Source organism: Triplophysa dalaica, chromosome 3, assembly GCF_015846415.1.
Source record: "Triplophysa dalaica isolate WHDGS20190420 chromosome 3, ASM1584641v1, whole genome shotgun sequence".
NCBI classification, from domain to species: domain Eukaryota; kingdom Metazoa; phylum Chordata; class Actinopteri; order Cypriniformes; family Nemacheilidae; genus Triplophysa; species Triplophysa dalaica.
In genome coordinates, this window is record NC_079544.1 from 20,791,653 (window position 1) to 20,806,711 (window position 15,059).

The 15,059-nt window shown below is 37.4% G+C and overlaps 1 protein-coding gene across 1 annotated transcript in view; it reads left to right on the plus strand.

Moving 5' to 3' along the window:
- The window catches only part of LOC130417379 (ephrin type-B receptor 1), a 179,417-nt gene that overhangs the window by 124,166 nt on the left and 40,192 nt on the right, over positions 1-15,059 (plus strand). The window contains exon 6 of the mRNA XM_056742920.1: positions 9,840-9,964. Within this exon, the coding sequence (XP_056598898.1) occupies positions 9,840-9,964 (125 nt within the window). The remainder of the gene's footprint in view (positions 1-9,839; positions 9,965-15,059) is intronic.

A 15,059-nucleotide genomic window follows, 5' to 3' on the forward strand; every position in this document is an offset into this window, starting at 1 on the left:
GCTAAGGTACTTTGGGTAGTTGTTACGGTGTTGCTAGGGCGTTCTGTTTATTTGACCCAAGTCAAAAGTATAAATGCCATGTTAAAAATACAACAAAATAACAAGATAAGAGTTGTAAAATTTAAAGTGTGATGCAATCCACATTCACTGTAAAATTACCAATTATTTTCAAAATAAGAATTAACTTTTGTATTTTTACTTTAAATATTTATATTATATATATGATATATATATGATATATTATTTTACTCAATGTGAAATATTATTACTTTAATCTTGCATTATGACTTTATTCACAAAATTGTCATATTATTCTCAAAATACTTTGATCTTGAAATCTTGTTTTCAAAACAAGAGTCACTTTGTCACAATTACATTTACATTTATGCATTTGCCAGACGCAGATTGCATGATGCTAGGGATTTCCCGATCACACTTTTTGTTCCCCGATCCGAGTCATTTTATTTTGAGTATCTGCCGATCCGAGTCCCGATCTGATACTTGTATTTTCCAGGTATATTAAAGGTGTACTTCACCCAGAAATATAAATTCCGTCATCCAAATGTATATCAATTTCTTTGTTCTGAAGAAAACGCAGAAAGATATTTGGAATAATGCGTATAACCAAACAGATCAGGTAAAAAATGCCTTGATCGGCCCCAATCCTGATTTTTGCGATCGGCTCAGGACATCCCTACATGATGCTATACATTTTTTGTATCCGAGTGTGTACAATCCCTGGGATCGAACCTTGTGTTGCTAGCGCCATGCTCAAACCATTGAGCTAAAGGATATTTTATAGCCTTTTATATTTTTTCTTCAAGACCACATTGCTTAAAGTAACAGAACACAAATTAACAAAGTTTTATTATAGTAAAAGTGTAGTTACCATATTTTGGGGAAATTAATTACCATTTGAATTACCACAGTTTTACTTTTGTAGACAAACGTTTTTTTATGGTCTGTGTTTGGGTTTATATACTGTAGATGTGTGAATACTCTATAGAGTCTGCTGCAGTCAGTTGGAAGCCTGTGAAGGCTGCCAAACACAAGAAAACCAGCCAACAGCTATATCTTTACATGCATTTCTCTGGAAAACATTGAAGTCGGTTGGTCCCTGTAGATTAGAAGCTTGATTTCGGATTTAGAAACTGACTTGCTCTTTCGTTTTGGAGTAAAGAAAGAAGTCTTGGGCTCAGACTGGAAATAACAGGTTTTATAATCATACTTTTTTACGGATCTCTGCACGTATTTTCAGTGCGTTTGATCAGTATGTGCAGCCCCATAGGCAACCCATGACCTTGGCATTTCAGTGCCATGCTCTATCAGTTTAGCTTTAGAAAACTTAAACAGAAAATAAAAACAGATTTACATGGCTAAGGTGTTTCCATGTGATTTCTAGGTTGTTCTCTCTAACTAAAGAGATTTACCATGGCCCTAAAATGTAAAGGTCATGGGTCTGTTTCCTGACATGCAAACTTAAAAATGCACTTCAAACTCAAAAAAGTTTGTCTCACTCCTTAAACAACACATTTGCTAGACAAGTAAAATGACATAGTTTTTAAAGAAATATAAGACATTGTAGTTGTTGTGTTTATCCCTAAGCTTAATTTAACAAACAAAACAAGTTTCTTTGTTTTCTTCCTCGTTGACAAATAGGTTTAAGCATAAAAGCCCCCGCCAGCTGCATAATTGTAATGTAAAATGTCAATCATAATTAAAACAAACAGGAAGATTATTATATTTATACAGCCTGTTGCCTTTTTTCTGCCTTTGAGATTCTCTCGCTTTTTTCTCACTGTGGTTTTGTCCTGAAAGGAACCTATCATGCTTTATTTTTAAACTGTGATTAGTCCTGTCTGGATCACCTGTTAGTTTGTTGTTTTGATCTAGTCTAATTGGAGTTAATTGGTATAATTGGTGCTCGGAGTGTGACGGTTGTTTCCAGCTGAACTGAGTCAGAGACAAGCAGTCGAAACGTGAATGCGCTCAATCTGTAGCCGAGTGTCTTATAAACGCTCCTCTCGTAATGGTGCCGTCTCCTCGCCGAAGGAACGGCGACTGACTCATTTCTCTCCGCCCCTCTTGCCATTGTACGTGAACAGAGGTAAATAGACTTGATTAACATGTGCGCTAATGGCCGCCGTTGGGCGTGTGTGCGTGACAGTTAAATGGCGCTGTTGACGGATAGATGTTTAAGAGCCGCTCGCTTTTCCATTGTTATCGTTTTGGAGAGCGTAATGAGTATTTTGGTGTTAATGGGCTCTCCTGTGCGAAGAGGTCTCGGAGGTAAGTCGTAATTGTGCTCTTCTTGTACCTGATGGAAATGCCCGGTGGGGTAGAAAGAGCTGGAAAATAGAAGGATGCAGATGTTGAGCTCGCGGGCCTGGGGAGAAGATGACACTGATGGTATTTTAAATAACTTTTATTAATTGAAGCATAATAAGGGTTTTGTTTAATTCTTTAAGGTCAACTTATGTTATTTTTGTTAGTTAAAGGACTAGTTTAAACAGGCTTTACGCTTAAAGATATTGACTATAACAGCTCTTGATCGTGGCTGTTTTCAGGAACCAATTGGGAATGAAGTGACAGAAATCCTTTAAAATTTTCGAATCTTTTATTGGCTGGACGTTGACCATTGGTTGAGTGTTTTGTTGGGTTTGTTGGGTCAGCATGCTCAAACTGAGCCATATTTTTGTACCCTACATTGTCACATTGTTTTTTTTTCACATTTTGCTGAAATAAACCTACACTCTTAGAAATGAAATGTTGTATTTAATTAATAAAGTTCTGTCAACTGGTCCCACAAAACTTAGTTGCTTAAATGGAAAAGGTAATATACAATTAATCGTAACATAATGTTTTAAGTAAATCGCTCATAACTTTGTTAATTAAATGGTACATAACACACTTATTTTGAATAAATGTAAATTATTGTCTTGAATTTAATGACTATAGCTTGATCTAAGATGACCTGATTTAGTTCAATTTATTTAACAGAAATAAGCTTTGCTAATGTTATCCATTTGTGTTGATTGTACTTAATGATTGGAACTTAGAGCAACTAAGTCTGTAGGTCAAATAAAAACACTAAAATAAAATGAATTGCTCAACATTTTTTATATTATACATTTGTAACATTTATTAGACATTATCTCATTTAACTTCAATAAGATGATATTGAGAAAATAGAACTCAACAGAAATGCAAAACAATTATTGTTACCGCCCACGACCTAACCAAAGGCAACACTTTTCTGAACAAGGGTAACCACCAAACTCAAAAATATAACTAACTCTTTAAAACTTTTAAGATAAATGAACATTAAACACTAACAAGTGTTTCTTTTAACTGAAAAGTGCACTATATAAAACACTTATTTAAGAAAATAACTCTCAAAATGCAGTGTACGCAAAGCATGCTGGGAAATATAAGTCCTCTGCCCTATTATAACTATTTTATGTTAACACAACACAACTCCTTTATGTTGTCCCAACATGAATGGATTCAGTTATATGACTAAACATAAAACAATCATGTTGTAACCATATTTTCCAAAAGTTGTGTTGATTTAACTTAAGCAAGTTAAGTAAATTGAACAGGCAGCAAAAACATTTTTTTTGAGTGCACCTGTGTCCACATAAAGACAGAATGTAGATTGGGAAATGTTGAATTTGATTCACTTAAAATGCCGTTGAGAGACTTTGAGTGAGTGAGCTGAACGACGATCGTTGAATGTGCTTTCCATCTGCGCATGTGCAGATATAGCTCCACCTGCTGACCAAAGTGTGGTATTGCAGAAGCAACGCAATTCCGTTTCATTCATTTAACATAAGTGAGCTGTGTAAATGTGAAATGTCACTTTTTCTAATTCTGTCAATATGACTGTCTTAATTTTAATGCTCAAACGTAACCACATTATTTAATTTAAACATAGTTACATTCTTTGGACCAACAACCGCCAATTTTCATTTTTTTGAGTGTACAAATGACCGGGGAAGGAGATTTTAACATCAAAACACATTTTACGCCTTTAATAGAAAGTCATACCTGCATTCATTCATTTATTTATTTATAAATTAGATATTATTTATTAGAATGATCTTACTCGTTGTATAAATACCATACACTGTGCTGTGTTCTAACTTATCTGTTTTTCCTGTTTGCCCCTGTAAAGCTGCTTTGAAACAATACACATTGTGAAAAGCGCCATATAAATAAACATGAATTGAATTGAATCATATCGATAATAGATTTTTTTAAATCAAGCTAAATATAATAATACATAATAAATATGTAAATGAATAATATACATATTTTTTATATTAATAAAAAAAACAGTTTGGACAATTCTTATTTAACTAAGAATAAATAAAGTGAATAAAAATTGTTTTAATGATGATGAAGAAATCATAAGTTTAACATAAGTCAATAACAGCTTACGTTACAACAACGTGAAATGTCATCGTGTTGTGACGGCCAACGCGGTTATTTTTCAGCAGAACTGGTCAAGCGCTTGGCTCGGCTCTTTATGCTTCTGGCGCCTTGTGTTTCTCGATGGGTTCACTGGTTTGGAGATGAAAACACTCAACGAGTGTTTGGCATTTACGAGCCACAGCTGGAGCTCCCAGTCGGGGCAGACGGCAGGGCTAGTGAGGGTAAGAACTGACCTTTTAGACGTGCGGAGTGTGTAGTTACCACACATTATATAGTTTATGGGTTGTTCAAAAGTTTTCAAAAGCATGTGCGCAACACAAAAAGCTAGCGACTGTGTTTGTACTGCTAGAGTGAGGGAACAAGGGCGGAACACCCACAAAGCTATTTACGGTTGAAATTCTGTAAAGATGGAAGTGTATTTTCTTTGTGGAATAAAGTTTCCACTATTTGATTGGTATGTTTATGATTGTTGATGAAGTGCATGAGTCCTTAAAGGAGTAAATTTAACTTTCTTGTGCTGTGTGGTTTACTGTACGTTGCAACAAACAAGTGGGTTATAAACACTAGATACTCATTTATCTTGAACCTGGGGCGACTCTAATGGTTTTAGCTCTCTGTGTCGTCTTGCTAAGGGTTAATTTGGTTGTTTTCCTTAACTCTTTAAGACACAGTGATTAAATTCAGTCAATGTCTCTTGTTTGACCACCCTCGGGGGTCAGGGATACGTTAAGGGTCCATTACTAGAAGAGAAAAGTTTGGAAAACTTCCTAGGCACTGGCAGAAATACGTTTAATAATGCTGGTGCTGGAGAAGCGTGGGAGTATTTGTTGTTTGAAGTAGAAGCCATTTGGAGACTTTAAGTTGCTTTTCGTCCGCCCATACTGTACTTTTTCTTATTATTTATTTCAAAATGCAGGACTGTCAGCAGTTGTTTCTGTGATGGCTTATTCGCTCCACAATTACAAGCAATTTCATTTCAGACATGGTTTTCAACAGCTGTGTTTTATCCCCGCAATCCTCGGAGGAGGACGGCAATGTTTCTGTTCTTAAGCTTTATTGTATTTATTTAGCTTTGACTTTCTGCCCTCCCCTCACCTGAATGTCTTCATTTGTTGTGTGGGGGATTCTGGAAAGGGAGTGCTGGCAATATTGAACAATGTGATATGGCACCAGCTAAGGAACACCACTTTGCTAAAATTATCCTTTTAAACCACATTATTCTTAAGTCTGGTAAAAATATCTTACCTTTAGCCAGAGCTCTTTTCACGGCGACGTCTCGAGTAAGATCTGCGCTCACACAAATCCCAAGACACCGACTCAAGACGATGTAGTATACATGCCAAATATGTATGTGGCGCTGTAATACACTGAAAATAACAGTGAAGAAGACTTTGCGCTCTGGGGTGATGACATCATCATTTCAGAAAATATACCAAACGCAAGTGTGGCGTTTTCAGATTTATCCACTCTTGGACCCGGTTTACATAAATAGAGGTTTTATGCTCCCAAAACACTGCATTCGTCTTGACAAAACGCCAATACGATACAAAATCTTTACGCATGCAGCTAAACAGGTCTCCGTGTGGATGGCATCTTAATGGGTTTTTTTGTGCAAATTGTATACTTTTTAACATGAAATGATACATTTTGTGGTTCTTTGAAATTTTGTGGAATACCGCAAATACAGTAATCAAACAGCATTATAACATCCTACATTAGTATTGGATACCGTCATCGTCCCACGATACCACCCAGCAACACATTTTTCATATAAGTGCACTCTCTTTCCTTCGCGTCTCTCTCTCACCTTCACTCTCCCGCTCAAAGCGTGAATCGCAATCCCTCCGCCGGGACCAAACACATAGACCAGTGGTTACAAAACCAATTACCAGCAAACACCAGTCCCATGAGCCACGGAAATAAACCCGGAGGAAGCCCAGAACACAATCCAGCTGGAGGATAAGAAAACATTGAATCCATCCATATGAAAAAGACAGAATCTCGATGTCCGCCTTCGCGCGGGAGATCGATAAAGTTCCCAATCAAGCGCAGCCTAAGTGAATTTGGAAAGTTTCTGTGTGGTGTAATTGCTGTAAGACGCACCACATTCGATAGCAACGACGGCGCGGCTACAAACAGAAACAGATACTTGATATTGGATTCGTCTCAGCTAACCGCTGTGGACAGAACGCTGTAAACATATTCACTTAAAGCAGAAGAAGTGCTGACACTTTGGTTTTGGTTAACATAAGACTTATTAGATATATGATATTGAGTTGGCAGAGGGCAAGGGTCTGAAAGAGATACAGAATGGAGAAAATAATGAGAGTGGCTGGCAGAGAAAGAGAGATGGAGGGAGTGATATAGAACAGGATTGAGGGTGTTTCGGCGACATGAGAGCTCAGGCGCAGGGCGAGATGTATTCAGCTGTCACTCAGACGGGTTTTATGGGTCTAGTACATACTATCAGTGTCTGGATAACAGTCACACGCTATTAATCTCTTCTAGACACACTCTCGTTCGCTCTCTCTCAGTTTGTATATGTCCTGGCTGTAAGGGGAGAGTTTGTGTAAGCCTTGGGCCGATTGGTACCATCCATACTATATAGTATCCAAGCTTAGGGGAAGTATGCATGTGATGCACGTGATGCCAAATCATCAGCTGATCAAAGATAATGTCAATTTGAGATATCCCATAATCACGTGTAAAAGTGGATACCTTTTCCTTTGCTTAGGAATGTCATGTCAAGAAACCATTGTTTCGAATTCACAAGTCTCGGTGCTTTGTGTTTTTCTTTGTCTGTTTCTGTGTCTTTGCCGTATTTGGCAGGAAGCGTGACTATGATTAATGTCGAGGCAGTGGTCCTGTCGAGGGCCAGAGAGATGTGTGGAAGAGTAGAAGTGAGGAAGAGAAGGACGTGAGGATATTGGGAGATGAGTTTGAAGAGAGGAAGAGGCAGCAAGCCACAAATCTTTGTCAGGATAGAGGATTCCTGCCAGCTGGAGGGAGAAAAACACTCAACACACGATACACATGCATGCCAGCGCGGAAAAATAAATATTGAAACTTGGAGCGGTAGATTTATGAATGCATAAACACAGACCAGGGGGAAAAGGATGCTATCGGGTCATTGTTTCAGATAAGGTTGCAATATTCATCATAAAATAACTGTATTTTTGTTTACATTTTATTGTATCGTATTTCATCATTGGTATTTGTTCATATTTATTTTTGGTATTATTAAAATACCAAAAAAGCAATGAGTATTGTGGTTATGAAGTGCAAAAAAAAAAAAATAGGAAATTTAATATGCTCAATATTGTGGCATATGAATGTCCTTCCTCATAGTGATGTTGAACGTACCTTCTAGATATCTTGACAGGAATTTCGTCCAGCCGAAGCTATCCCATTCCAACATTCCCACCTTTTCCGGTTTGACAGATTTGTCTGTTTCTGACATATTCTTTTTCTAGAATTGTAGTTTTTTGGTTTGTTATATTGTTTTTAGATTCAATGAATATGCCGCTTACAGAAATCCGTTGTCTGTTTTGCACTTCTTCTTGGTCATCATAAATAAGTATATTATGCATTTAATGTGTATATAAATAAAGGATTTATACTGTAAATGGTTTCTTCGGGTGCACATGCATCCTATGAAGTTAACTTTCGGTCTGTGTTTGTCTGTTTATTGGTCTGGCTAGTGGCTAATAATACAACTATTTTTATTTTATTTATAATAATATTCATGTATATTGTTGTAAATTATTTATAATTTTATTAAATAAAAACTTTGTTGAATAGATCCTGTAGTTTGGTCGCATTTAAAGAAACTGTATAGGACATTGACATGTACGAATTGAATTTGGTATCACAGTCTAAATTCAAAATATTGGAGTGGCGAGTTTAACCATGTAACAATTCTTCTTGGTTTCTTTTGCATGTTATCAGAAATAATCTGCATGAACTCTATTCTTTGCAGATGTGTTGCGGAAGTTACGTTCTGGCCACACAAGCATGCATGTGCTGTAATGTTTGTTTATGTTGTTGCTTTAAAACTGTCTTTAGACACTCAGCTCTTCAACAGCGGCAGTGCATGAATGGTGTATGGGAAACAAACCATGAAAACCTGAAAGCCTCAGCGATGTGTGTTTGCTGGTGTGTTTGTAAGGGCAGGGATTGGAGCTTCTGCTGTGCTTTAGATAAGAACATTAAAAATTGATCACAAAGTTTTCTGTCTCTCTCTCTCCCTCTCTCGCACACACACTCTCAGCAAGGGTGGTTATCTCAGTTTTGCTACACAATGTGTGGAATGGTAAATAACTGCTTGCTGGGTGTGTGTTAGAGAGAGAGAAGGAGAGAGAAAGGTGCTCGGTATATCCTCGTCCAACATGGGGATACAAAACTGCGGAAAAGCAATTTCAACTCTCAGCCTGTCCACAGCTGTGTGTGTGTGTGTGTGTGTGTGTGTATGTGTGTGTTTGTGAGTGTGCGCCCAAGAAGTAGTTGCTAATGTGAAGCAAAGACAGGCAACAGAGCAGGAGAAAGAGAGTGAGAAACTCAAAAGCCGTAATGCAGAGCAAGGTGGCACTATTCTTAAATCACCATTTTAAAAGCATCACATGGAAGTTTGGCAGATTAAATGACGGAGCTGCTCGAGTTGTGTTCAAAGTGCCATCCCATACCTGTTTGATGTGGCTTTGCTGAAGTTAAGAGCTCTAAAAGTTAAAGTTTGTTGTCATGGTAAAATTAACTCTTATCATAACATATAAAAGAAATTTGGAGAACACCCTATGCTGCAAGGATTGCATCTTTACAAAAACAGTAATACTTGTATTTTTTGACCTTGTGGAGATTGTTGGTCATCGTGTTGTAAAACAGCCTATGAAACATACTAAATGCTTTTTTTTTTATAAAAATTGAATTGGGGTCATAAAAGCAATATGAAAAAATAGCCTATTTTTAGGTGTCTGCACCTATCAGCAATACTCTCTGCATACTCATGAAAACTGCCGTGTTTGTGCGTGTATGTGTGATGTTGCAAAAGCAGCTGAATGGGGAGAGAGAGAGAGAGAGAGAGAGAGAGATGGTGCTTGGGTTAATTTGAAGCCTGTGCATGTTCAGTCAGGTGTATCTTAAAAACAAAGTGGCAAGACACACTGTAGCCATTCAGAGAGCTTGAACTGAAAATGGACTTCCTTTGCAAAGGGCAGTTTCTCACGAAGCTATTAAACATCTCCGACCACCCTCTCGCCCGACTCTTTCATCATACACCGAGCGTGTCTCTCTCTGTGTGTGCTTGGTTTCTGTGAGATGCAGATCAATTCAGCAGCCAAGTACACACAGCAGGAAAGATGGCTGTTTGGAATGATTTTCACTTGCTTTTCCCTGCTGTCTCTTTTCAGCTCCCTCCATCGTTCCCATCATGCATCAGGTCAGCTCTACGATGAAAAGCATCACGTTGTCGTGGCCGCAGCCTGAACAGCCCAACGGGATCATCCTCGACTATGAGCTATGCTACTATGAGAAGGTAAGATGTTTGTGTGTATGTGCAGCATTACCGACTCCATTTTTCTTTCTGGATTCCTCTAGAGATTTATGGATGTTCTTTTGTTCGTGTGTCATGTTTCATTTTAACACTTTTACAAGAGAAGTCCATAATGCAGGACAGCAAGGGGGTCAAACCTGATAAATGAGGGATTCAAAGAATCTCCATTACCAACCCTAATTCTTAAATCTGATCGGTTATGAGGACAGACCATCCAGGATATATATTTAGAGAAATTTTTGTAGTTCTACAGTTGGCAAAATTCCGATAAGAATTTGTTTCTAAATCTCACATGTACACACATTTGACAGCTATTTCAGAACAAAAGCTTTGATTCAGGAATTTTTAAAAGAAATAACTAAAATGAACGATTCTTTATTTGGGCCTCATTCATAAGACACAAGCAGGAGTATTTTCATTGGACTTGTTATAAGAAGTCCTTCCTGTATAAATAAATGTGGCATTTTATTAAATGGTTTCTTGTGAATTCTTTTCCTTTAATTGATATCCATTAATCCGACATGTACAAACATGTACAGATACATCTATAGTTTTTAAACGGACAGTTCACACAAAAATAAAAATTCTCTCATCATTAAGTCAAGCATTATGTCGTTCCAAATATGGAACGGCAGTGATGGGCGGGTGGCTGGGTTCAGTTTCTACAGTTTCTGAAGAAAGACTTTGAAACACAGAGGCTCTCATATCAATTACACCTAATGATTCCAGAGCTCCACTATACACACACACACTGCATCCCTCACCTCTTTTAAAGGCATTACCACTCAATAACAGATTATGATGGACATAAGAAATAACAGACATATACACACTCACAAGCAGTTTCGGCCATATTACCCGTCTGATGTTTCTTTGAAATGTTGTCGTCATATTACCGCCCAGCTGGTGACATGTTCAGACCAGGACTGATAAAAACACTCTCACTCAGTGATTTTAGAACCGTCCATACATTTACTGACGTTTGGTGGTTTCAAGGCTGTTATCACAGTCATACAAAAACATTTGGAGTGACAGCCTTTCTGCATTTTTGTATGAAATCTGCAGGCTCTTCGTACCGCGCTAGACCCTTTCAGGGTTTCAGGAGTTCATAAAAATTAAGAGGCCATTCCATTTTCATTCAGCATTTCAATAAAATCAAACCTCAGGAGTGACATAAAGTCATGAAAGACAAAATGTGAAATACTGACAGCATGACAAGACACATGAATACTGAGAAATATTTTTAGATTATAATTATAATAATTTTTTTACTTTTCCTAAATACAGGTATATAATTTACTGTTGTACTGCTTAAAAGTGAATATGAACTTGTTTTCTTTGCAGTATTTGAGGTCTGAAAATATAGAGCATATTTTCTGTTATTTTGACCTGTTTCTCCAGTTTACATTTTCGGCAAGTAATTGTAAATAGAAACAATATTTTTGTTTGAAATTTGGAGGAAATATTGTTAGTAGTTCATAATCAAACAAAACTAATCATATTACCTAAACACATACATATAAATAGTAAATTCAGATGAACTGAAAATGGTCTTTGAAATGCTCTATTACCTTTTCCGCCACTATATACTGTAATAGGAACTGACAAACAAACTAATATCACAGTTTCCATTCTTTTTTTATTCTATAACATTGTTTTCTTTTATAATTTACACATCCATTTGATAATTTATGTATTAAATGTCTGTTTTCTGTGCAGCTGCTTTTAAACAATGCAAAGTAGTTATTTTAAAATATGTATAAATGAGCTTGAATTGAAATAAATAATGATTCAGTTAAATGCAAAGACAGATCGCTTGCATTGTAAAGAATGGCTGAAACGAATAGCTTTGACTCCACATTGTGGTTGATGTTAAAAGCTGTAGTTGGACGATACATTTACATTTTTACTTTTGAAAGACGCTTTAAGACAAAGTTACCTATTCAAGCTAAACATCTCATCAGTGTGTATGTCCCCGGGGATTTGAACCCCGCAACGTTTGTACTAGTCGAGTTACAGAAAGACACTTGAGAGCCAATTGAAATTAAGGTATTAAACTCACTGTAATAAAATTCAAAGGAGGGAACGAAGGAGACGGGAACCGGCAAACATTTAAACATTTAATAAAATAACAACAAAGTAAAAAGACAGCCGGCGGCTGTCACACTGTACATAAACAGCAATTAAATAACACAAACCATAATTAAAATCTAGGCCTGGTCCTCTCTCATTGACGGTCCGGTCGCTCGTCCTCTTATGCTCCTGATCTCCTCCGTGATACGAGACCGTTGCACGTACAGCTGACGCTCATTATCACGCACTCACTCACCGGCCTCGACTCACGGTCTCGTCCCGCCTACTTCACTACACTCACTTTTATTTTTCAACTCCTACTTTTGAAACGTGTCACTGCAATGATCAGTCGAAAACCAAATTTGCACACATGCACGCCAGCTTTTACTCTGTCACGCAGTGAACGTTCTTTCTGTGCGTATGGATCTGGAAGATGAATCTTTGCATATTGCCGTTTCTGAAATGATGTTTGGTGAGACAAATGAGCTGCATTATTAAAATGAGTTTAATCAAAAGCTCTGGGATAATAATATCTACTGTATATCCGTTGTAATTCTCCCGCTCTCTCTCAACAATAGTTTACTCAAATGCAAATAGAACAAGTGCAGCACTTATTTTCTATAAATATGCATGCCTTGTAATCACATGCTGATTTATAAAACCGATTCGAGGAGAGGAAAGGTACTTCAGAATCAGACGGCACACAGAAAATATCACGGTTGCGTGTTTCTTTGGCCATGAAAACACGAGTGAAGTGAAAAGCGTATTTTGCCGCTTGTTTGTAGTACTTCAACATCATCTGCTTTTCGACAGCTTACAATTACCGTCTTGTTCATGCAAACACTTATTAGCGATTTTGCTTTTGTAACATGTTTTTAAAAGCTTATTTACATGGTTCTGAGAGGGTATAAAGATGGACTTGTGGAGGAAAGATGTTCAGGCAGAGGTTTATTATTGCCTATGGGGATGTTCTCTATTGGTGGATAATAGGCCACTCCCACTCTTCAGCTCAAACCAATCAGAGATAAAGGGAAACAGAAGTCCCTTTATTTAAGGTTAACCCAGACAAAAGGTTGAGATGGCATTCTTTAACAAAACATAAGTAAAACAAGGGTTGTGACCGCCTGTCAAGGTATGAATAATAAATCGGGTTCAGGACAGTCATACGGATGAATATATTACCAGCACAAGCCTGTTTTTTAAGGCTTGAAATCAAATTCTGTGGATACATTGTCTTGAATATAAAAATGCAGAGCCGCACATATACACTCTAGGAAGGAATTGTGGGTAAGACTGAAAGTTAGAGCCCTGATTAGAGGTCCTGTCACTCATGACGCGCAGTCCAGTTTCACAGCTGCATGCGATTATTTCTTACCGCATCGAAAAGGCGTCAAAGCATTTTAGTCGCCGCTAGGCCAACACGGACGTTCGTGACTTAGTTAAGCCTTTGCAAATAAAGTCGGTGTAACGTTATATATGCACAGTGACTCTGAATGAGCAAAACAGGGAGTTTTACAGGATTGAGAACATTTAGCTGCTGTGCTTGGTTATATAGATTCTGAAACAGATTTTCCGTACTTACGTTTTGAGGAAAACTGACATTTAATTCCCTTGTCTAATGCAGCTTACACAAAATGTCCATGTCTAACTATTGAGATTATAAGTGACTGTAGAGAAAACCTTTATGTGCTTCGATTGTTAAACCATGACATTTTTAGGCTCACCTATTCACTTGTATGTTTTAGAACAGCCTTGATTTTTGTTATATGGCGGCCCAAAGCAATAAATGCAACGTTTGTGTATGTATGTAGTTTATTAACCTCAAATCGTCCTTTTGCAAGCCATTTAGACAATTTCATGTTTTTTGCATTAAACGGGTAATTCTTTCGAAAATTAATATGTAATATAATGAGTGCGTTTACATGCCTAGTATTGTTTAGATAATGGTTAGTGTAAGGAATAAAGTACAGGCACCTGGTTGTTATCGCAGAAATAAGCCCGGACTTGGACCACACCAAAGTGGCTTATTTTACGATAACAGCCGGCTGCTTGTACATTATCCTGCTTGTTACATGGCTACTTGCCACATTTAATTTGTCAAAAAACATGTTAAAAATGATTTGCTGCATCCGGGTTACCGTGTGTTATTAGTTTTGAGTGGTTGTTATCTGGGAATAACCAACCTGCAAATGTCGTGGCTGGCCAATCAGATTTGAGCATTCCAGCCACCAGTGTAATAATAGATGATAACAAGTAAGGTCATGTAAACTTTTTTTAACCCATTACTCCGATTTCTCGTTGCATGTAAATACCTTTACCGGTTTTCACCCAGTTTTGTTTGTGCTGACACCGCATTAGTAAAAGTCTCCAACGGAAGTAAACAGGAAAATAACGCATAAAAGTTGAATCATGCAGTTGATGCAGGAATGGCAAAATGAAAAACTATTGTTGCAAATGCAGGTACTGCGGACCTGAGATGTATAAAAATACAACTTCTGACCGATTTCCTGTGGTATTTGAGATTACTATCGATGGTGACGCGATAAACCTGGAAATACAAACATGCATCTAAAGACGGTTTTCTGCATAGCCTGTTTGTTTTCATGCATGTAAACACGAGAAAACAGATTTCTGGTTGTTGATAGATATCCATTTATTTATTTTTGTAAACGCACATTTTCTCACCTTCTTGTCGCTAGAGATCCATTTGATTTTGAATTTGATGAACGTTAACACCGTACAATCCTAGATTCCTAAAACCTGAAACTTCTTAACTTTGCTATTTTTTCATAAGCATGCACACTTTCACTTTAACCTTAACCGTCAACATTCGCTCATGTCACTCGAGGGAACTCTACGTTGCATATAGAAGTTTGTCTAACTTGTTTCGAAAGAGCTGCAGGCTGCCACAACATCGCTGTCAATTATAAGCAGTAGCTGTCTATTCCAACTACGCTAAAGCATATGGAGCATCTTCACTTCGGCCATCTGAGATCTGCCTCAC